The sequence below is a fragment of the Charadrius vociferus genome, unplaced genomic scaffold (assembly GCF_000708025.1).
Source record: "Charadrius vociferus isolate BGI_N301 unplaced genomic scaffold, ASM70802v2 scaffold51, whole genome shotgun sequence".
NCBI classification, from domain to species: Eukaryota; Metazoa; Chordata; class Aves; order Charadriiformes; family Charadriidae; genus Charadrius; species Charadrius vociferus.
Genome location: NW_009646939.1, coordinates 2,087,914 through 2,113,279, shown reverse-complemented (window position 1 = coordinate 2,113,279; position 25,366 = coordinate 2,087,914). Strand labels below are relative to the sequence as shown.

General features: G+C 36.7%; 1 protein-coding gene across 1 annotated transcript in view; it reads left to right on the top strand.

Moving 5' to 3' along the window:
• The first annotated feature begins 2,370 nt into the window (after nt 1-2,370).
• The window catches only part of LARS2 (leucyl-tRNA synthetase 2, mitochondrial), an 85,219-nt gene continuing 62,223 nt past the window's right edge, over nt 2,371-25,366 (top strand). The window contains exons 1-4 of the mRNA XM_009894979.1: nt 2,371-2,604; nt 4,275-4,403; nt 14,423-14,514; nt 18,000-18,060. Of these exons, the coding sequence (XP_009893281.1) occupies nt 2,371-2,604; nt 4,275-4,403; nt 14,423-14,514; nt 18,000-18,060 (516 nt within the window). The remainder of the gene's footprint in view (nt 2,605-4,274; nt 4,404-14,422; nt 14,515-17,999; nt 18,061-25,366) is intronic.

The following is a 25,366-nucleotide window of genomic DNA, read 5'->3' as shown; positions in this document are numbered from 1 at the left end:
CCATCCCCGCTGCGCCTGCTCTCCCGCTCGCTCTTTCCCGCCCAGGGAGCTGCCTGCTGCTGTGCCCGCTTCTCCAGCAGCGGGCCGCCCCCACGGGACTTTTGCTAATAAACTGCAGGGGGAGAAGAAACGGAGGGAGAATTTTTGTTTGTTTGTTTTTGGTTTTGGTTCAAATTTGAGCAGCAGGGAAAAGAATTTGACTGCCTGCCTTGCTCGCAGGGTGAATGAAATGTGCTGGCCCTTCCCAAGTGGTCTTCACTACCTTAATTTAGTAAAGTTCTCCTGTCTCTTGTGTGCTTATTGCATCTTTCCAAAGCAGGGTCTCAACCTTTGTTTCTCCATCAGTCCAGCCCCTTTCTCCCTTCTTGGCACACCTTGCAGAATTGGAGAGTTTTGGGATGTAACCTGCTCCTTTGAAGACCCCTCAGTGATGAGCTGGGGCGCCCATAACAGGGGCGGGGAGGGACACCCTTCTTGTCCTAGTCCCATGCACACAAGCCAGGAAAGGCAAAACCACTGAGGGCCACATCTCTTGCATGTACTACATGGCCTTCCTTGGCCCAACGCGTGACATGTTGATTATCCACAGCTTGTGTATGAGAGGGTCTGGGACCATGAAAGAGGATGCCAGTCTCTTTCGCATCCTGGAATTCCACGTGTTTAAATGAGCTTTGCTCTAACGCTGTATGACCCAGGCTGTGGCCCCTTTCCCTCTCGCATCCAGTGCTCTGAGACTGCTGGCCTGACCTCTAGGGTGTGAGGTCACCCAAATGTGCCCTGGGAAGCATGACATCAGTGGGTAGGCTTCTCTTGAGCTGTGTGCAGGTGCGGGGTCTAGCTTGTGTCTTTCCTTTCTGTCTTCAACAAAGGATTCATATGTATGTAGCATTGATGTTTTAAAAGATATATATGTATTGTAAATTAGCAATGTTGAAAGTGGCCTACCGTAAGAAAGGGAAGTGCTCCTTTCTGTTGTAAAATAAATTGAAATAATAGAAATAAGCAATAAGGAAATAATTGATAAAAATAAGCAAAAGACTGCAGTACTGAAATGTTCTTGCTAATTTTGAGCTGAGTGAAGAAGTGTAAGGTTATGAAGGGGGATAAATTAGGTGTCTTCTGAATAATGCGTGTGTACCTGCACTGGGAGTCCTGAGTTCAGGCATGGATTTGTTATTATTACAAATATGAGAGATTTTAGAGATTAGCAACAAAAATAGTAAATATCTTACTGAACTTGCAGACTGTTTGATCTTTTTCACATGAGTAGTTTTATTTTATAAGCCTTACTCTAAAGCACATGGGGAGTCCTTTTAACTGGATTTTTAGTTGAAAGAGGGCTGGATTGCTTCACTTGCTTGACTTAGAATCATAGAATGGTTTAGGTTGGAAGGGACCTTAAAGACCATCTAGTTCCAACCCCCCTGCCGTGGACAGGGACACCTTCCACTCGACCAGGTTGCTCAAAGCCCCGTGCAACCTGGCATTGAACACCTCCAGGGACGGGGCACCCACAACGTCTCTGGGCAACCTGTTGCAGTGCCTCATCACCCTCATAGTGAAGAATTTCTTCCTGATATCTAATCTGAATCTACCTTCTTCCAGTTTAAAACCATTACCCCTCATCCTATCACTACATTCCCTGGTAAAGAACCCCTCTCCATCTTTCCTGTAGGCCCCCTTTAAGTACTGGAAGGCCACTATAAGGTCTCCCCGGAGCCTTCTCTTCTCCAGGATGAACAACCCCAACTCTCTCAGCCTGTCTTCATAGGAGAGGTGCTCCAGCCCTCTGATCATCTTGTTAAATTGTATCTTGTCTGAACAGTAAGTTTCTCATGTAGCTCTTGCAGGAAACTATACTGAGGAGGAAGCCCTTAGCAAAATAGTCAGTTTAGAAGATCTAGTTGAAAACTACTAATTATAGTCATCCTCCCCCATCTCAGTGATGACAAATTCACTAGTTTTACAGGATAATTTCATCCAGCTTCCTCTTCTCCCTATTTCATTCTAAATTTTTACAGTTAGCCATCTTCTTCTGTTCAGTCAGCCGAGTTTCTTGAACCTTCAGTTGACTGATCCTGCTTTTATGGGAGATTGAATACGGGAATTGTATCTTATTGGAGAAGAAATCTAACACGGTTTTGTTCCATGCAAGGGCCACAGTTAGTTGTCTTGGCTAAAAAATATATGCTTTTATAATTCAAACACATGGGAATAAAATGCAAGTACCGTGAAAAACAGCCAAGCAATCTAAATCAAGCTAAAGTATTTTTCATACCTTCCAATTTGTCTGTAATAATAATAACCACTGGATTCCTGTTACATATTGTAGACTGAAGTATATATTTTTGTCTTTTTCAGACCTTAAGAATGCAGTCAGTTTGTCAGAGAGTTGGCACTTGTTCCTCATGTTTGAAGAGACAACTAAGTGGCTTCCTGGGATTAATTAAATGGCAGACAAGACTGGTTCCTGCTTGTGTCAGAACTATTTACAGTGAGACGGGGAAATGGGAAAAAAGCTATGGGTTGGAGACAAGAAAAAGAGTTGAAAATTGGTGGCTCCCAAGAATAAAGGATCAGTTCTGCAAAATTTCAGAAACTGATGTAAGATATGGAAATTACATGTTTGGTATTTTTGTTTTCTCAGAATGATATTTATTGAAAATCAGGTAGTACAATTGTCTTATAATGATGAGATGTGTATTACACTTCAGGAGAAAATAGTTTTACATGATAGTAATTACTAAAAACATTTGATGAAATAGGTGGGAAAATAATAAAAAAAATCTTGAGGAAAAACACAATCAGCAAAGTATGAGCTTGTAAATTTAGGAAGTGTTTAAGTAATCAATTATTTCTTTGTATATTATATCACATTTAGGAATTAATTGTTTGAAGTATTAAAAGAAACATCTTCTACATTCATAACTTTTGTAAACAATTTTCTTAAGATCTCGTTCCCAGTGGTTATGACAAGACCCACTGTGACTCATTTAAATCTGTGTTAAGGAAAGGTGATTTTTTAAGAATATCTTCAGGTGTTCAGTGTCCTAGGAGTGATGAGTGACTTGCAGAAAAAAAAAAAAGTTTTCCCATGCAATAAAAGATCTTGAAAACAATTGTAATCATGGTCTCTGACTCTTTTTGCCTGCACAGTTATGCTCAGTCGCATAGGTATCAAAATGCCCCTTCATGTTTGTTTGTTCTTCTTTCCTAAACATGCCGCGTGTCCGACAAAAAATTGATTCTGTCAAAGAGAGAAAAGGGGCTTTTTCTGAGGAAGAAAACAGATTAAAATGGTGTATATGCATACGTGTAGCAGGGCAAGCATTAATTTAGGCTTGTGTCTGTAAGATCTGACAATACATGAATGCATAGGTATCACATATATATAATATACATATGCTAAGCTCTAAATTGTATTTTTAATGATATTTTAATTTTATCCTTACAGTTGAAGTAAATTTAATAACATCTCCTATTAAGAGGCAAATAGTGTATTGTCCTGCAATGAAATATTCAGATTATTTCTAATTTTGCTATTATTGGACAAAACCGATAAAGCAGTAATATTTGATAAATATGAATAGAGTTTGGTTCAGAATAGTAAAAGCTGCACACAATTTTTTTTTTCAGTATTAACATAAAAATAATGTAGGAACTCATCAAGCATGTATCAATGATAATTCAATGGTAACAAGATGTATTAGGAATAATTTATGTGAGAGAGAATGTTTGATTTCTTTGTAAATTTTGTCAATTTACTCAAACCGAACTAAATGAAATTTTACTTTATTTTCACTATGCAAGATACTGCTTGTAAGATGACTTTGGATCTGTTTGTTGTAAATACAAAGTAAACCACCGGTTTAACTGCTAAGAGGATAATTTAATCTCATGTTTTCATTTTTTGGTGGGACAGATTAGGAGCATTTGGATAATCAGTGGCAGATTTGATGGTGAGGAATGGTGATTTGTTCAGCTGCAGTTATACTAACATATCTTTTGTTGAGTAAAAGTTGGATAAAAACAATTTTCAAGTGTCATATAAATACCAATATAAATTGATGAGATGGCAGCGAAGTCTGGTAACACATCTCCATTTACAGCCCTAAAAAATTTGATCTTAGGAACCTTGTCAATGTTCACTTGGATCACTTCCAGCAGAACCATGTATTTTTTCATGGCACTGTGAAGTTTATAACATGTGCATGTATTTATTTAAGTGAAATGCTAGCTCATGTAGTTATAACTTTCTAAAAATTTCTTTCTAGAAATCAAGACCAAAATTTTATGTGCTTTCCATGTTCCCATATCCTTCTGGAAAGCTTCACATGGGCCACGTTCGTGTCTACACCATCAGTGATGCAGTAGCTCGGTTCCAGAAAATGAGAGGGATGCAGGTAAGAAAAGACCAGCAGTAGGACTGGTGCTTTTTCAATGTTTTAGTATCACAACGGGTCAGGAAATTATTATTTTCCAAAATCCATGAAGGTGAAGGCTTAGTCGGAGTATATGCTACAGATGGATAGATAATGACCTGTGGAGCTTTGAATATTGAAATTTGAGATTTTAAAAACAGGTGGTGTTCAGACCTCGTGGTTGATAACAAATTGTTAAAAGCTATCTCAAATGATACAGCTGATTCTGTGTCAGCTACCTGAACCCGTTGACGTACGGTACAGTGTTGATGAGTCCTGTGGGGCCACACCATTTCTATGAGAGGAGACTGAAGACCCTACTGCCATGTAGGCAGGAACATGGGAGAGAAAAACACGTAGCTGGCAAGAGAAAACTGAGATATCACAGAAATCAACTCACTTCTGCTCCTGATGAAAGGTCGATGTCCTTTGTCTGCCTTGGAGGGACATCCTGCTCCTCTGTGCCAGCTTGGAGGGAAACCTGTTCTCATGACTGCTATAAGTTGGATGAATGGGGTCCCATCACACACCACGTCACCTGGGTGTAATTGTAGCAGTTTCTGTTCTGTAGCGGCTGACCCCTTGGCTTGCCTATTTTAGCATTGCTCATACATATCTAACGCTGTCTTCTGAGGTAGACTAAGACAACTACTGGCCGCGTCTGCAGGGAGAAATCACACTTTCCCTTCCACATTCCTTTGTTTTCCAGTCTGTCCTATGCCTGCCATCGTTTCTCCCTCACTCCCTTCCCTCTCTCCAGTAGGTAGAAGGTGTAGCTGAGAGCCTAGTCCCTGCAGTCTACAGGTGGGATCTTAGTTGGTGTTCTGCAGTAAAGACTGGTGGGTAAAATTTGAAGCTGTGGGAGAATCGTAGGCTGAGTGACAACCATATTAAGGAGGAAGATGACCTTCACAAGGGGAAAATGTTAATCTGGGAAACAGTAGGAAGGAGGAATATGGAAAGAGAATACCCAATTTTAGAATAGGGACAAAAGGAAAGAAATGGCCATAGGCAATAATCTAGGATGAGCCTTGGAAAGGAGTCCTCTCTAATGCATGAGAGAGAAGGAGCAGTTCAAGAATACAGGAATCAGACCCTCAAAAGAATACAAAGAAGATGAAATGGAGAAATAAATGTTAGTTGCTGGTTGTGGTGCTAAGTGCAATTTCCTTGCTACAAGTGCTGCAGAAATGTAGTGTTTGCTGGATTTATCACCATCCATGAGACTCTTAAAGGTATTGTCACTGAATTATTCAGTGTGCTGCCTTTCCAAATACTATGTATTTTATGCCAATGGTGAACATACTGTGCACTGAATATGTGTTGTTGCTTTACAGAAATGCATTCTCATGCTTTTAAAATTACAGGAGAAAGAAATAACTACCTTAGACTTTAAATGAGAAAAAAATCCCAACGTCTGTTGTAATACTAGTTTTTCCTAACTCCTCTGAATGACCAGAACTTAGATCTCATTAAAAGAATTGAGCCAGCTGGGCTCTTGAAGGGGCTTTTGATTCTTGCTTGATGTTAAGACTGCTTGGAGATGTTATTTCTGGACATAGCTCGTATCTCATCAATAACAGTGGAGACATCCACTGAATTTCTGTTCAGAGAGATGAAAACATGCTTCCTCCTCTGCTAGCTAAAATAAAGTGAAAATAATTGTCTACATCCAGTAGGATGCTGTAGGTGTTAGCTTTTGAATACCAGGGAAGTAAGCACCTGTAGTAGAAACTTTTGGAGAAAATGTAAAGATAATAGAATTGCAATGAAATAAGCAAGAGCCACTGTGAAAGCAAGTTCTCTTCCATGATTGCCTATTTTTTCCAGAAGAGTTTTGCAAGTCTTTTAAAGTTTTTAAATCTTGCATTTCAGCTTATTTGAAGGGTGAGTGCCTGTAGAACATGCTGAATTTCTATAAATACATGTCTTCTGTTGTGTTAACCACTTTGAACATCTATTTATGACTAGGGGTGGGCAGCCAAAGAATTTAACCTTCATGTACGATTAAGAGACATTAAAGATCTCTCAAATGATATTCTGAGTATTTCAGACTGAGAGCTATTGTGTTAGTGATGAACATTTACTTGCTGGAAGTTATATTTTCCTTAAAAAACCCTTTTCTTTATTAGCCATGCTAATTTCTCTATCACTTAGAATTAAAGTCTTTATAATTGATTTTCTCTTCACAATTAATTTATCAGCCTCTAAATGTTTTCTCTGGCCATTGTCACAGTTGTCCCATCTGTTAGAGATTTATTTATAGTGATGGTTATAGGCTATGACATGGTTATGTCTTACCATACGTAAAATTTGATATACCCAAGAAAAATGTTTTTCCCTCTATTCAGGGAATTACTGGAATTCTTCAGTACATTAAAAAAAAATAATGCTTTAGAAACAAAAAATATTAGTGTGAATAATTTGGGAGTTATTCTATTCATTTATTTTTTTTTTCTTTTTTTCTTTCTGGAAATTCAGATTTAATATTGCATGTTTGAAAGTTTAGGGACTGCTAATTTTTCCCAGGTCAAAATCCTAAGTAGAAGTGAATGATTTTCAGGTATTCAAGGCAAGTTTAGGGTGAGATTTTTGAGTAGTAATTGCTTCTGTCATTTCCAAACTAACAAAAAGGAAGAGTGATTGAAAATAATCTTAGGAACTATACATCTAGATGTAGGACTGACCTTGGTTAGCAAGTCATAAAACTGTGAAACTGTGCTAGAAGCAATACAGGTAGGTTAAAAGCGTTTGTAAGGCAACGAGGAATGATGAGCTGTTACCGTGAAAAAATACAAGCAAAATCATTCAGACTTACAGTTCCCAGGGAAAACTTCAGACTACAATGTATATTTGTTGTCTAATAAACAGTAAGGGAAAATATCTATGGTGTGTACATAGTTGACTGGTATATAAGGTTGAGTAAGAGAGTAATGTATGTTGAATAAGGTGGAGATATTTTTCTTAGGGAGAACCTTCATGAGAAAATAGTAAATTAGTTTCATGTTGATTTAATCTGAACAGGCAAGAATTGTCTTTGTTATAATACTTAATAATGCAATGCTCTTAAGTGCTTGAATGCCTTTACAAAGGGATTAGAGATCCTTTAGCAAATTGGAACCATTCATTGGAATGCATTCGTGCAATTTCTTCGTATTAGAGGTAGTTTGAAATCTTAACTGGGAAAGCGTTAAATCATTTGGATGCTGTTTACTTGTTTTTCTAAAATGGAAGATTAATATTTCATTTTTCTAGCTGGATAGGATCTGATTTTGTTTCAATTAAAATATTCTAGAGAGCTAATACGCACTGAAATCTACTATTATTTGCCAGAAACCTGTACTTCACCAGCATTTTAAGTGGGAAAATAAATATTTGTTGCTCTTCTTTCCCTCATTGTTTTTGGAAGAAATACTGCTTCAACATAAAGCTGTAGATGATACCGGTGAGTAATGACACTGAAAATGGACAATCGAACAGATTACCTAATGAGCAGCAGCCTTTTCTGCAATATGTGACTGGCTGGTCATTTATTAAATTGTGTGCCGGGGTGGGATTTAATGCAAGTGTAACATCATGATAGGCAGTCACTTCTTCAATGTACCGATGAGTGATAAGTCTCGCGGAATTTTCAGTAGGAGGTGCATGAACATGTGTATTGCAGTACAGAGGTAATCACCAGAGTTGTGTCGATACAGGGCCAGCACATTGATTGTGCGGATGGGTGATGAAGTCCCGTTTGTTTTACCCAAAGATCTGACCAGTGAAGCATTGTCTTGTTCCAGCACCCCTCAAGTACCTGTAGGCAAAGCATGGGAAACAAACTCTGTCATGCACTTGGATAAGATTGCTGGGTAAATGATTTGTAGAGTACATCTGTTGTAAGATAAGTTGTTTTCATTCTAATTACTGAAGATGAAGTTTGAAGTCTTTGCGTGGGAACTGTAAACCATATAGATTAGTTAGCATGAATGCAGTGAGCTAGTCTCTTTCGAAAATGTGTTAAGGATAACATTTTTCTTGAAGTGCAATTAAAACAATTTTTATGCATGGAGAGTTCTAGTCACAGATCTTATTACAAACATATTTATTTAAAAATGCTATGAAAAATTAATTTATATGTTTTAAATTACAATTTTGTATGTTTTAGTAAACCAATCCAGAACCAAATGGTGAAGTTTCTGGTTGTGTTTTCTCTGTAAGTTTACATGCATGTTGTGAATTCAAATGTATGGGTTTTGTAAGAAGTTAAGAGATTTCCTATTCATTATTTGAGAATGCCATGTACAAATTATAGAGATATTCATGGTGATTTTCACCATAGCAGATTTCTCATCTGCTGCTGCTTGGGGAGAAGTATTTACCGTTGCTTTATCATGCTATCATTATCATGCCTTTGATAAATTCCAAAGTGGATAATTTGTGCCTCTCAGAGGACTGAGAATAATTCCCTTAGCAATCAGTAAACAGAGAGTGATTCAGTTCAATAGTTCCTGTGATATCTTTTTAATAAAATTTTGAATTGTAATACCACAGCAAGGCTCTCCTATGGAAGTTGTGTAGAAATTAGTATGCTCACTGGACAATTCAGGGTGAAATTCCTGTACACTGGATCAGATTTCTTAATTTATATTTAACCTGGTCCTCATAGATGGGAATGGAATGTCAGTGATATTTCCACAATATCCCAAAATGACTTAAAGAATGTTTTCATTTTATCCAGAACGTTGTTGGTTTTTCTTAATTGGATGTATTTTCATTAGTTGTTGTCCCTTTCAGCAGTGAATCTTAATACTCTTGAAATTGCAAAAGTGATTGGTATGGAAGAAAGACAGGCAAGTTTTAATTAAAACTTTGTAACGAATTCATCAGTAGGATGAATTATTTCAATACAGTTCCATTTTCCGATCATCGTTAGCTGCTATTCTTCACCGTTTTTTTTGTGTGAGGCTATCGTGTCCTTTTCCCAGGTTATTTTCTGTGGTATAAACCAAGTGGAAAGTATTACAGGTATCATATGTGAATTGAATCTTATGTAAATTTAGTTTTCTGGCAGCAAGTACTGAAAGTATTAATTACCTGTTTCATTTTGAAAGAAAGAGATAGAAAAGGAGATATTATTTTAAATGCAATTATATTATACAAGAATGTGTGAGATTAAAGAGGTGGTGACACCTTTGTTTTCTAAATGTTTGTAGTAGTGTGTAGATGTAGAATAATGTCTTGTATTTTGTATCTTGTGAGAACAAGAAATAAATGAGAGCATTTTATAAGCAGAGTTGTGTTTTGATAGAAATCTGTGTGGGTTGATTATTTTTTAATTTGAAAGTGCCTTATCAGAACGTAAGTATGCAGCATTCTGTTGCAGAGAATCATTGAAATAGTCCTTGTGAGGGTGTACACACTAGTCAAAAATTCATTATTTTAGTCTATTTCCAGGTGTGCCTTGTCTGCTTGGGCCTTTTTTGTTTGGTGGTGGTAATTTTTAGCTGTTGCATAACGGTGTTTATTACCTGGTACACTTAAACAATCTAGGCTGCATTCAGGTGGAGGTCTTGTATTTGAAATGTGTTGTATCTGTAATCTGTCAATTGACAAATCTGGTTTTCGACATGTTCAGCCTAACTGGGGGCAGCCAGTGGAAGGAGTTCTCTTTTTTCCCCTCTCCAACCATGTCTCCATACTGTCTCACTTGTATGTGGTTGGACAATTGTGAGATCAAGTGCAAGGAGGAGGACAGAAGGTTGCTGCTGGAATGAAGGGTGTTTTCTGCCAGCTGGAACTTGTGACCACGGATGACCTGGTTTGTCAACCCTTTTTGGTTAGTTCACGTCCAGTGTCACGCATCTGTAACTAGAGACAGGAACGTAGACTTTGCTGTATTGATTCAAATCACTAATCTGTCAGCAAACCTCTTTGTTTTCATTTTTGGTTCTCTTATCACACATTCTCTGGAACAAATATATTTATTTACAGGCAGTTTTGACACTGATTCAGCTGTCTGTCTTAAAATTTAGAATACACTGATGCAGATGTAAGAAAGATACATCAGCTCCCTGGTCATAGTTTTGAGACAAACTGAGCCCATCAAGGAGAGCAAACAAATTCTTTGTTTCTTTACAAACATTAGGGAAAATTCACTGAATCGTCTGTCCTAGTTATGTTGATGGAAGCAGAGAACTGAGTGTTATGAGATCATTGTCAGCTTTGTGTTATATAGTACTTACTGATCTCGCCTACTAATGTCAGTGTGATGGGCTGATTGTTATGGCAGTGAATAGATGAAAATCCTCTGAGAGGAGGAGCTGAGATCTCAGAAATGAATTAATGGAGTTACTGTGTCTTCCTCTGCTTCGTCCCACAGTCGCATTAAGAGCTCTAGCCATCATTAACGACAGATTTTTGACCATGCTGTGAAATGATTCTTACAGCAATGCTTCAAACTAATATGAAGTCAGAGTCTTTGGGATCTAAAATGTTTCAAGATGCAACTGTTTTCAGTAATTTGCTCCTGAAAAGAGTGCTCAGTGTGGTTGTTACCAAGCTCTTTGTTCCCCATGCAGCAATAAATCACTTCCTTGCAACTTCATGTTCCTGTGCAAAACACAGTATGTCAAGTGGTCGAAAAATGCCAGTCTTTTGTAATTGATCCTGCCTGAGAATGTGAACTTCCGAGGATCTTAAGCCTTCTGTGTTCAAGACTAACCTAGTAGTTTTAACCAGGAAGAGTTTACCTGTCTACTTTATCGTGAAGACCAGAAACACACAGCTGCCTTTGGTGATCGTAGTGGTTCCTGCTGTCTTAAAATGACTGTGAAACTATAGCCTGCCTTCTTTTACCAGGTATAGACATCCTTGGACTTATGCAGGCCTCCTCTCTTACAAGATATGTTCGTTATTTGTTTTTCTTTCTCCTTGCGGCTTAGAGAAAATACTGTCTGTACAGAGAGAAGCGATGCTTGGAGGAATGGTCACTCGAGTGAGCAAACTGATCCCTGGTTCCTCGGTTTAGGAACTGCTATTGGAAGCAATCAAGTCAGCGTTCAAGAAGGGGATGACTTTTTCTTCTTTTCTTGTGCTCGTCTGTAATACTGGAGGGAGCAGCCATGTTTTCTGCTAGTTAGAGCCTATAACGAACCCATCAAGGAGCTACAAGGAAACCCCTTTGGTCTACAAAATTGCCTTCTTCCTATTTTTTTTTTTTCCTTTGTTTTGAACAGTCAAACTTCCTTTGTTCTTTGTGCCAACTTCTGACATGTTAGTAGTTTGTTTTCCTCTCCCCTTCCATGTCTCTTGAGATTTTTGATGTTTTTCAGAACTGTAGTTCATCTCAGCCTTGGGTTTTATGTTGGCTAAGTAGAATTAAGATGTAACACCAAGTGCTGCCTGGAGACTGTGGCATTTTAACTGTAGATACATAGCACACATTCCAGCCAGAAGAAGCTGACCTGTTGTTTAGACAAATGCATTTCACAAACCTTTCAAATCCATTCACGGTAGAGAAGTAAAAGAGACAATAAACTTGAAATCATTTTCTGAACCACTGTGCGTGTTACATTCATCTCTATAGCAACTACATAAATAGATCTATCCTGGAGATTAATTTGAGGATATTTTTAATGTCTCTTTAAATTCAGGTTTCTGATTGAAACTTGAATTAGCTTATTTCTTCAGCCCTTTAACTTGAGGAGTGCTATTGGTTGTTAAATTGAACTGTCTTTTGAAGGTGATAAGTGAATACACTGTGTGATATTTTTAATATACATGCTAGAATTGGGAAGATCTGCATAAGCAGATAACTCCTGCTAGCGCTGATGGTACAGTGATAAGATGTCTGCACATTAGCTGTCTGGAGCATCAGTCAGCCCTGTTGGGGAGCTTGTAGCTGGTAGTGAAGCTGTTCTTCCCACGTCCTTTTGCTCATGAGCGTGAGAAATGAGATTGTACCTTGCTTTTGGCTGTTTATCTATAGCCAGGATATCTTCAGAAGCCAAATTTTACAAAAATTAATCAAGAGTAGTTTTTTTAAATCTCACTTCATGTGCATCAGCTTATAGTAAAAGAAGGTATTTGGGGGAATGCAAATGTAGGGCATTTGACTAAAGAAACTGTGTGTAAATAGGAGAAAACACATATTCTACGTGGACAAAAAAAAAAAATGGTTTATTTGATCGTTTCTGTCCAGAGCCAGGTGGCCAGCACTAGTAATGGTCAAAAAGAGCTGAGCTGCAGAAACTAATATTTATTGTGTCCTTAAAAAAATCTCTTGTGATTTGTAGTTTATGTAAAGTTTACATTATTTTTTTTTTCTTCTTTTCTCCTTTATACCAATAGTTTTGATTACTGGCAGGGGGAGGGAAAGGAGAAGGGCTGGGAGAGGTGTGCTTCAATGGGGCATTGGCAAGTGGTCTGGGCTCCAAATGAGATTTATAACGCTTATAATGTGAGGAAGTGAGGAGTTAGGAAATCTGACTTTTCTATTTTCTGATGCTGTGATAGGAGGAATAATAACCTGTCTGATAATAGGGAAAATTCGTAACACAGAATAGCATTCCAGGTTCTGTTAGATTTATACATCAAAAACGTGCTGTGCATGGACCCTTACTGTACTGGCTTGAATCACAGTTGATCACAGTTTAATACTTTTGGTTTTGTTGCTGCACCAGCAGAGTAATGATAAACAGCAGGTTTAGTTTTAGCTCAGTATTGAAATCGAGAATGCTGAGGAGTCACATCTGTTAAATTCTGTTGCTTTTACACTGAGTTGGTGCCTAAGGCACCTTTATAAAGAGTTCTATGCAATACTTTTTATTAAAGAATCCATTGAAGTTAGAGAATCAGAAGGTTGTGGCAAAGAAGAATAAAAATAATTTAAACCAGTGACAAAAGTAGCTCTTAAGCTTCGGAAACGAACAGATTTTTCACATGGAGATAGCTTATGAGATTAGCATTGCTGGTCTTGTTTCTTACTGCTTGTTTTCTTACGTGCCACTGAAGAACAAGTTCTTTATATAAATACATATTTCAAGGGATAAAAAGATTTATTCTTTTAATTCTTACAACCTTTAAAGTGTTACTCAATCATTGTTTGCTATTGTTAAACTTGTGTAACTTTAATCATAATTATTGAATTTATACCACATTTGTAGGTGTAAGAAATGGGATTGGTTTTATCAGGTGCACAATATGTAAGTGTGTTTAATGACAGCTTCTTAAGTCATTCTTTCCCTGGTTATTAAACAATTTTTTGAATACTTACTGTGTTGCTAGATTATTTCTCTAGTTAATTTGCATGTTAATAAGAAAGATATATATCAGTTAAAAAAAAAGTCTATTATATTTTGTAGTAAACACTTTTTCCACCTTTATTTGAGGTCTTGAAATACAATTTTTCTGCAGTCTATATTTACAAAAGACTTTTCAGTAAAATTTGACTGTATTTTTCCCCCCATCCACTTAATTTTATCTGTTGGATTAATTTTATCTGTTGGATTTAAGGTTATCATCGAGTATTTTTCTTTTTTTTTTTTTCTTCAACAACATAAAAAAATACTAGGCTATACATCAGGTACAGTTATAAAACTGTTCATTTAATTAGTTTTGGATGCTTTCTTCTTCTCCTTCTTTAGGATTAATATTTGATTCTGTTTAGCAGTAGCATCAACTGCTAATTTTGGCCACCACACAAATTTACAAAGGATTGATTTTTGTCATTGTTAACATGGTATTGAAGTAGTCATGAGGATTTATTACATAAAACTTTAAGCTCCCTCTAACATCACATTGTAGATGGCAAGTATGCAATATTCATCTTTTAGAAGAGACCTAGCCATAGTGGGCATGTTTTGAAGAGGTTCAATTCAGACCAAGCAAATGCTGAAATGCAAAACACCGTTCAGTATTTCGATGCAAAACACCGATTATTATTTAGAGGCCTGTGTGTGTTGTTGATGCCATTCCAGAAAATTATGTAAGATCGTGTTTTTCCTTTTTGCTGACAGGTGATAAATCCAATGGGATGGGATGCATTTGGTTTACCAGCAGAAAATGCTGCAGTTGAACATGGGCTTCACCCTGCAAGCTGGACACAAAGGTAGTTTTTAATGAATTTAAGTAATATGACATTTCCACTGTGAATACCTGTACAGTGGCCCCCAAAAAAACCAACAAAACAGAGCAAAGCCAGTGTAGAAATAGAAGAAAGATAGTACAGAAAGAGGGTTATTTTCCAGTGTTTTATGGGACTGCACAGATGATTCCGTTTTGAAAAACAAATGTAACTTGTAAAAAGGTAGAATATTGAGAGAGTGACATTTCCCAAACACCCAAATCAGGGAGTAAGAAACAAATCAGAATTTCGTTATGGTGAGTTAAATCTTAGTACAGAATACACAGTTGAAAATTGAGCTACGTGGTTAGATTTACTAGCAGTTTTCAGTACCATGCAAGGAGGAAGAAGGTAGTTTTTCCATTTGAGACTGGGTCTTTGGAATGTGATAAGCAGTCATTATTGCTGCTGATTTCTGTGAAAATTTTGGGCTTTAGACCACAGAACTGGATGTTGTGTTCCCCTAATATCCTTTAAAAGGAGTAGAAAGTTACATAAGTAAACATTAATTTCTGTAAATTACTCAGAAACCCATCTTCTTAAATGAAGCTGTTGTGCTCTGGGTGCAGTAATCTAGCTGTGGTATCTTTTTGGACCTTGATCCATTTCCTCCTTTGATAATGTTGTTTCTTCGAAATTTTTTTCATGCTTCGGTCCCATGTTAAGAGACTTGATACTTTTCCAGCTAAAATATGATGGCAACTGATTTCACTTAGGGAGAATGCATGGGTGAACTCACACAAATTCTGAGTTATTTATGCTCGTTGTTAAAAATTTTCTTCCTGTATGGTTTAGATGAGAATATGTGTGAGAACCAGTTACCATCAAGACACAAAACCCTGATTTTGTTCTTTTGAGAATCTGAAACATCACTTGCACAGTGTGTTGCCGGCTCTCAATTATATTGTAGCACGGTCAATAAATTGATGATTTCTGTCTTCCCTCAATAAGCCTTCTGAAGCTCAGCTGTAAAACAAATCTACTTATCTGTTATATCTGAGTGCCTTATTTTTTAACTCGGTTATGTTGATGGAAACTTCACCGAATAGAGTGTAACAGTGATCCTTACCTACATGACAACTGAGGCACGAAGAAGTGAAGGTTGTAGTTATGAGACAACGAGGCTGATATTAAGTACTTGCTGACTACAGGAGGGTTAGTGTTCTCCCCTTCTCTCTACTACGTGGTCCCTCCTCACCAATTGTACTGGCTTTGGCACTCGTAGGATGTCTTGTCAAACTGACTCAGCTTGATAACTCAGAAGAAAGCTATTCTGCCAGCTGCCTGAGTTGAACTGGCTCAACAGAAAAGCAGTGAGCATGTGGGGCAGAGAGACTGCAATAGCAAAGCGCCGTATCAGCTTGGCCTGTCTCCTCTAAGCAGTTTGTCAGGGTCGTAACATAAAGTGAGGCACAGCCTGAGCTGAATCTCCTCTGCTACTTTCTGTGCTATTCTGTTTTTTTTTTTTCTCTGGTCTTGTTAATGGGTGCATATTGTTCCATACACTTAAAGCAATTCGGCTGGTAGTTACAAGTACAAGATGTTTTATAATGGAATAAAATTTTGCTTTGAAAATTTTTCTTTGGAAATTTCCTTACTACTGAAAAGAGTGATTGTCTAGTTTTAAGAGCTGGATGAAAATATTATAACAAACTGAGCCAAGGCAGCACATCATCATTGGGACTGATTCTAATAACATCCAAATAGGAAAATTACATACTCAATTGTTTTGATTATGCTAAGGAAGGGAGTTGGTTCATCATATGGGCAGTTTAAATTCTAAGCACTGAAGTAATTGCTGTCTTCCGTTTTCTCCGCCGTCCCTGTCCTGAATGTTTCTCATGCCTGCAGCAGGGATGACTGAACTGAATGTGGAGCTGTGATGGTGTGACAGCAACCTGATGTGTTTTAGTCATCCCTGGAGTAGAGCCAGCCACCCATGTAAAAAGGGGCATGCTATAAGCATTTCAACGTGCTTGCTTCAGGAGTGAACAACTATATTTCAGAGCATCACAATTTTCTGAAGAGGTGATTTAAAATGAGCTCCAATTGGCTATTACTTCTTATATTCTCGAAGTTAGGGGGAAAAAAACATAAAACAAATTGAAGACAGAGTTACTTATAAAAAACACACAGAAATATTTGTTAGTAAGAGTTAGTATAGTGGCAGAAGCTTTGTGAAAATATGCTCAAATTTGATTTTTTTTTTATTGGTGCAGTTCATTTTGAGTGGGACTTTAATATATAAGCAGTACTACTGAAAGGGTGACTTTTCCCAGTGGAAGCTGTGAGTCCATAAGAGTATTTCCTGGTATACCCGTACTGGTGTGACCCTGCTGTCAGGCCTTTTCTAGTGTAACTGGGGCTCTGCAACCGTTAGTACTGGATACTTGCATTACTCAGTTATTCAGCAGTGCGAGTTTGTTTTGGATCAGAATTAAACACTTGGTTTCATGACAGTCAAATTAGTCACTGTGGGAGGATAGATGATACTTTATCTGACATAATGCATTTTAGTAGAAAGTTAAAAGTCCATAAGAAACTTTAAGCAATTTTAAAGTATGTGAGTGAATTCACACCAGGTCACTAGTTAATATTGTGTAATTGTGGGTATTTTGGTAGACTGTATTTAGTGCATTTTCAAACTAAAGCTTCTGATGTATCTTATTTTTTATTTTTAATGTAATCCATCTGGGGCAAGGTCTAGCTCTACAGTTTCACAGTTGACTTAAGTTTGTCTATAGCTCTACAGTTTCACAGTTGACTTAACTGTGACTGTGGTGCCACCAGAAGTTTATGGGTTCCTTCTCACCTCCCAGGATATATGTTGCCACTACCTCTTTTGTACTGTCTCAGAAGTTTTTGCAACCACAGTATTGGTTTGATCAGCCTGTTGATCAGAGCGAAGCAAGAAAACTGGTGGGGTTTTTTTGAGAACTTTTTTTAGGGTATGTCTTTGATTGAATAGGAAAGCTGGTTCAACTCAACCTGTCGCCACACAATCACCAGAGCCAAAGCAAAATACAGCCAGGATAGCATTGCCAAATTACAGCAGGATTAAGCTGATTGTGAAAACATGTCCTACAGCATCGTGAAGATTTCAGAGGGTCCTTTGGCTCAACTGCAGTAAAGATAATTAAAAATAACACAAAGTGATGCTTCAGGAATGTTTCCCTCACACTGCAGTGCCATATTTGCTTTTCAGTTATGCTCAAATCAGGAGAAGAAAAATCATTGTCGTGTACATGCAGCCATTGAAATTGAACCAGAATACACTAGGACTTTTAAAATTATTATTTAAGATGAGTATTCTGATAGTTCCTTGAGTTTCACTGTTAGTGAGAAACTAGTGTTTCAAGGTTAACGAGTGTTTTTGATTTCTCCGAACTTTATAAGCACCTGATTTTAAATTTGATCTCATGATAGCAATATTTTTAAGTTAACTAATTTTTTAATTTTTTATTTTGCAGTAATATTCAACACATGAGGGAACAGTTTGATGCACTAGGTCTGTCTTTTACATGGGAAAGGGTAAGATTTTCTTTTTTAAGAGGTGCTTCTTTATTGTATGATGGAACATTGAAAAACATGGAATTTCACCATTTTATTTATGGCAATATAGAAATTTCTGAAAGTGACTAGTTTAAGTTGTTAAACTGTAAAATTAGACTTGAAAAAGTGGGAAATCGAGCTTCTCTCAAGCTTCTTATCAAACTTGTATTACTTTTGACATACTGACATCATCTGATAATCTCAAGGTTTAAGAGAATCTTTTCTTTAAAGTAATTTCAGTTTTGCATTTCAATTTTTCTCTCTGCTCTTCTGTCTCGTTTAAAGTAGTAATTTTCTGTGTTAGAAGTTAGGCAATAGTGTAAATAGATATTTATGAAGCAGCATGCCTTTGTGTTAAGGTATATATGTTTTGAGGAGTGCTTTTTTCAATACGTATGTTTTTATAATATACTCAAGGGTTTAAAGCTAGTGACTTGAATTGGTGGTTTAAGTAATGTTATTCTAAATCTGACGCATAAGTCTGCATTTTCATAGGTGTTCATATCATGACCATTTTGGAAAATAGAAATTTTATTTAAAAGACTAGTGCTTGAGAATCAAGTGTTCACCTTAAAAACCTCACCAACATGATCAGACATAAAGTAATGTCATTTTCAAGATAAAAAATACATTAATTTTTGAAGCAATTGTAAGGTTATTGCATTTACCAGTGAATCAGTGTCAGTCACTACCTTTATATTCTCAGCAATAACCATTGCTTATCACCTTAATATGATTCTGAATAGAGTAATGGAGATGCTAATCTTGGATTTTCATAGCAGCATTGTAGATCTGAAAAGGAAAAGGATTAGTTTTCTGGCAGTCTGAGACCTGCCATTTGTTTTCTTTAATCTTGAAGGTGAAGTTGTTTATTTGTATGTCTTACATCTAAAAAACATATTTCGTTGTGTATACGGCGAGATTTTCAGTATAAGCTTTTTTTGTAGCATTTTCGTCTTCTTGATAGCCAAAAAGTTGCTCTGAAAATAAAAGTTTTGTTGTGGAAGGTTTACTGCACACATTCTTGACAATTATTTTCTTGTATTTAAAACTGTTAGCATCTCAGAGATTTTCTGTATGTGTAATACAGCAATACTTCAAAACAATATTGGAACACACCAGAGTTGAATGTTGCAGAGTACCTTTCAAGAAAACTGAGAAAATTCACTTCTGTATATGGACTTTTGTTTAACCCTTATATTCTGAAGGAGAGATGGAGAACTGCCAGTGCTGAAAACCATGGCAGGAAGGATAAGAATACAGGGGAACGTAATTTTTCATCTCGGAGCCTGTTCTTTGAGGCCTATCTTCACTTTTCTAGTAAACCATGTTTCAGTTAATGAACTTTTAGAAGTCTCTGAATACTTGTGGAAAGGGCTTTGATGCTGTACTAAGTTAATTTGAACAGTTGTATAATTAAAATTATTTAGAATGCTCTAGGGGCACATAGTTTGTGGTTTTGAAAGGTAAGTTTTTTAAAACAGCTAAAAAGTATTCCTTGATACACAACAAATTTTGGAGTTTTCACTCCTTAGATTATTAGTTGAGTTTTATTTTACCTGTAAAGCCTGCCATTATTAACTGGAGTAAGAGTGACCTGAATGGTAACCATTAGAAAGAGATATGTTTATTCATTGCAAAAGATGTATGATGCCTGAAATATATCTGTATTACATGATCTCCAAATGCATGGATATTTGAGCTAGCCATGAAAGAGCTACCTTTGGAAGTGGAACGGCTAAGCTGTGGCAGAGCATATTTTCCAAGCTGATAAAGCCTGCTTCTCTGCAAGGCTAATTAGGCTGGGCAGAGCATCTTACTGCCTCAGCTGCCCTGCTTCTGGGCTAACTCAAGCATCTTCGCACAGCTATGCACAACGCTGTGCGGATACTAATCTTAAAAGTGAGCTCTTTGAGGTAAGGAATATTTTATTTTTATTATTATGTACTCATATGACACTAAATCAGTGGCTTACAAAATACTGTGACAATACGAACAAACCCACTAGCGTTAGTGACTCCTATGGAAAATGCAAGAAAACCACTTTTTATATGGGTTAGTCTAACTAACCAAGACTATTATACAAAACAAGAGTTTGTTTCTAATTTAATTGCATTGGTGTTCCTTTAATGTGTTCCTTCACTGTGCTAGAGCATATATGGAAATATAGGAAATATATGCTGGAGGGAACCCATTCCCTTACCTTAGACACCTATTTTAGCATGCAGTGAATTGCCTTTTTAAAGTGCAAACCTTTTATGTTAAACTGTCTGTGTTCTCTGTGGCTTGCCTACATGATGTGAAGGAAACTTAAGTAAATTTTAAGTAAATTAAGTAAGTTTTACCATTTTACAAATGTTAAGGGAAAAACAAAAGTGGGAAAATAATAAAAAGTACATTTTTAATACCTATTGCATGTAGCTGTGCTGAAGAAGCTGACTGCTTATAAAGTCACGTCTGGTGTTCAAGAAAGTCCTATCCGGGAATATGAAGGCTAATTGTAGTTTTATTGCTTGGTAAAATTATTATGAACAAATCCCAGTGCATGTGGGATGCTAGAAGTTTCCTGTTATTTATCTGTGGTTTTTTTCATTGTTCTCTCTGTCTTACAAATCAAAATGCAAAAATATTTTTATGTTGTAGCAGTCAGTGAAATTACTTAACCGGTGAGGCACCACAAGTACGGCATTATTAAAAGCTAATTAGGTTATTTCAGAAATCCAGGTTACAAAGATACTTGAAAATTATTCTCCTAAACAGAAAACGCAAGCAAACTAAAAATGTAATTAAATGCATAAAATAGCTCTGTAAGTACTTTGCTTTAACGTTATTTTGAATACTAATAGTGATCTGATATGTTTTCCCTGAAACATGTAGAAGTGCCTCAAGTAATAAATGTTATATTTTTAAATCACTTTGAAAATGGTTTGATCTGGGGGAGAGATTTTAAAAAAATAATAAATGAGGCAGAGAACATTTCTATTCTGAACACTTATGTTTGTCAGATCCAGGGTTAAAAGCTGCAGTTTGAGGATGAAATAAATGTCTCTGAGAGACATTAAAACACCTGGAAAATAAAAAATATCGTGGTTATATTTTGTTTTTAAGATCTTCAAAATATCATTCCAGACAGCATAGCAAACTGCCTGCCACTTCTTTTGAACATGATTTTCAGGGGAATTAGGCAATATCATTTTCAAAGATTCATATCATCGGCAAGAAGGGTTGGAGAGTGTATAACATTTTTTCTTTCTTTTGGTCAGGAGTGCTGTCAGACTGAATGCATGTTCCCAGTAAGCCATCAGTTCGCCAGTGGATTATCAATCTGTAACTTTCTTCTAGAAGGCAGCTCGTACTGCCAGCATTTTTTAGTCTAAACAATTCCTGTATGGCAAGTGACATAATTTTTTGCATAAGAGTAATGTTCCCCTTCTGCTCTCTACATTAAAAAAGATGAAATCTTTGCTAGATTTTCTTTGTGCAGATATTTTTCTGTTTAGTTTTGAAGTTGTCATTCTCGTGCACTGCCTCAGCATGCATAAAACTGTAGCAGTAGGTAGAGAATTACATATTAAATTTTCTTTTTATCCACATATCACTGATAATCAGTCACCCTACTTGTAATTAAATGAAAAAGGAAACTGTTGATACAAGGCTACTTTTTTTTCAGGAAAGATATTCATGCTCTAAAATGTAGGCACTGCATGATGTTTGTATTTGTAGCTGATAGAGCATGAAACTAAGAGACTTTGAAATACAAATATTCAAATTAATTTAGAAATGTAGTTTGGTTTAGCTGTAAACCTCTGAAAATCAAATAATTTTACTTCCAGATGAGGTGGTACATGCCCTTTAATGCCAAAATAGGCAAATAATAAATTAAAGACTGTTTAATCTTCCCAAATAGATTTTAAAAAAATCTATTCAGACTTTCTCTCCTAGTCACCTTTTTAATAAGTATCAAGTGCAACATGGCTGTCTTCAGGATAGCATGAGACTGTGCTAGAAATAAAATTGTTAGTAATAAGCTAGGAAATTACTTCTCTGCAGTCTAGTTATATGTTATTCATAAAGCCTGGTGGATCTTACAAATAAACACTTTTATGCAGCCTGTAAATGTTACTTTAAAGAAAAAAAGCTATAAATGTAGCTTGAAGATGTAACTTTCTTAAAAAAACAAGCAAAACAAGCTAGTTTTAGGTTCAGAGCTACATAATAGAAAGTTGAGAGAATGGAACAGATTTAGAACAAATGATGAATTATAAAACAAGGCATTTGAAAATTAGTTTTTCTTTTATTAATGACCAAAATCTTCCATCCAGTTTGGGGTTTTATTTGTTTTTCTAGGATTCTTTACTGTTGGTTTTCCCCATATTTTTGGTAGCTGGAGTTTTTTTATCAGATTTTTTAATTATGAAAGGCCCATAAAACTTAACATGAACCGGTTGCTTCCCAAGTCACGCTGCTGTCAAATCTAAATTGTAATACTGCTATTTAGCCTGTAACTGAGAATTTATTTGCAAAAGTAAATCATATACTAACCCCTCCATCATGCTGTTTGTTAGGAACAGATTGCTGTGCTGCGATAGAGGGATTAAGCAAGGTAGTTTTGGGTAAGGGTAGGGACCTTTCTCTTCTATACCTCGGCAATATCTGCTATTTTTAAAAGCAGACCACTTTTAAAGGTGGTTTGTTTTAATTGTTTTAATGAATTGTTTTAGTGAATGAGTGTCATTCCTGTAGGAATAAGGGGCAGTAACAGTAACCAATTATAACGGTGCATTTTGGTGACAGTATCAGATACTCTTTTCAACTAGGAAGCTGACAAAAGGAAAAGGGAAGATGGTTGGGGGGGAAGAGGGAGGTACCGACCCTCCCATTTCATGGTAGTTTCTGAAGTGCTGGGGTGATGGGTTATCACTAAATCTGTCACAGAGCACTGAAGAGCACATGCAATGGACAGCTGAGCAGCATATTTTGTATTTGTAAAAAAGGTTCTGATTTTTAGTATATATTTTATCTTTGGAGATAATATGCTAATATCCTGTTTATATATATTCACTGAACTGCTTTACGGTATGGGGTTCTGTATGGATTCTGTTATGCTAGTGCTCAGCTCACAAGTGAGAAGCAGAAAGTTACGTTTTTTGGCAGGGTGGAAGTGCTTCATCATGCTATTTTGCAAAGCCTTATATAAACCCTTTTCTGTATTTCTGAGCTGTTAGTTCTGTTAATGCACTGCAAATCTTTGCCATGCTCATAAAGTATAAATAGAAACGTTAACATTCACCTTAATTTAAGCGTGATAGCAGCCTAATGGAAACTTCTTACCAGACATTATTTCTTCAAATGTTACTTCAAACTTTCATGCTTATAAAGTTAAACGATGAGCGTGAGTGATCTTTTTGCAGCTCAGTGACCACACAACACATTTTCTTCAGTGATAAGTCTGCTGCATTTCTTCCTGAAAAACGTCAATTTACAACTTGTGAGAGAGCATGGACATAAGAATGTGTTCCCAGGAGTTAGCTTGTCTCATCTCCTAAAGATGCCTGTTTAGACTGAGAAACGTCATCTCTTTTTGTTTCAGTTAACACACATCTGCTGTTCAGGACCAAAAGGACAGATCTCAGTCCATTTTACTGTTTTTATTTGACACCTTACTTCAGTTGTCTTACCTGTTTGCCTGTTGCTCACATAATCTTATATTGTACCAAAAGGGATTGTCTCTCTTCGTTTGTGTCTCTGATACTAGAGTGATGAAGCTCTGTTGCCTGTAGTGGCATCACACTGGCAGAAGAACTCCACTGTGTGGAGAAGCAGGGAAAAAAAAAAGAAAATTATTAAATGGATAGTGTTTAGTTGGAGAGATGGAAATCAGACTTCTATCAAGTGTTTTTTTCAGTGCAGAGCACGGGGATTTAATCAAGCAACTGTTTTTCATGACTAAGTCTCTGCATGCTGTGCTGAAAACTTGCCATTAAATGTCTCTTTCTGGTCTTGAAAGCCTCTTATACACACTTTTGAGGAGTATCTATTCAAAGGTCATAGTAGTTGTTCAAAGCAACATTTCAGCACTGGAATATAAAGTTGTAGAAAAAGAATAGAATTTAATGCTAGACTGTTCCAGATGTCATTTGAGTAGCAGATGATACTGCTGATGTCATGTGTAGGGGGAAGCTTAGATGATAAGAAAGCCTGGGTGAAAGATGTCACATTTGGAGCTATTTCAGGTAGTTCATAACTATTTGCAAATGGAATAAATTTTATCAGTGGCTTGCTGTCAACCCTGTAACTCTAAAATCAGGAGAAGTTCTTGATTTGGAGTTCAGCATAGGAGTCATCTTCCACTTCAATAAGTAAAAATGTGGTCAAACAGAAAGTTTGTAGAAATGTTTCTTCCTTAAACAAGTGCGAGTTAAACAGGAAAGCTGTTGAGGAGGGAAATGTGATCTGTTTATTGTTACATATTTATGATATAATTAGAGCTTAAATACTGAGTTACAGAGTTGTTTTCATTTTGGCCAGACTTTAAAATATGTGGATGAAAGTATATGTGTATTCATTGTGCCTGTAAAACACTGCATTTGCGTAGAGAAAATTGGGACTCTATAATCATGTAATCCTGTAGTCATCTTTACATATTGAGTTGTTTATTTGAAATGCAGATTGTTTTTTTAAGAACAAACATTTAAAATACGGAACTTTGTAAGCAGGTGATAAGTAGGTTGGTTTTTAATTATTAGAGTTCACTAAGAACTTACAAAATGTTTGCAAGTTTAAAAAAAGCTATTGCATTGTTCCTGCCGTTCTCTTAACCCCCATTCCTTCTTCTTATGTTGTCTTTTATTTTTATCTGTCTTTGTTTCCCTCTTAACAATCCCCCTCATTTGTGACTTCTTTCACGTCTCTTATCTTTTTTCCCCATGCTCTCTTTCTCCACATGTTAACCCAGAGCATTCTCTACCTTGAGCTGGCTTGCCTTTGAAAATGGTCTCTTATTTGACCTTTGATTGTGCATAACCTTTGCAAGTCTTTCATCTTGAAGTTTCGACTCTTACCCCATATTCCTTCCTGGCTGCCCCACACACTCTGTCTGTCAACAGCCTCGGTTCCTCAGCGCTGTTCTTCTGTCCCGACTGCTTCTTCAGCTGTAGCCTCCTCCAGTCTGCTGGCTTCTCTGCAGCCAGCTCCCAGCTGCCTCTGAACAGCCGACAGTCTCTGTTCCAGCTTTTCATCGCTGAACAACAGAGGAAAAAGCAACGTGGCTAAGATGACTTCTTTG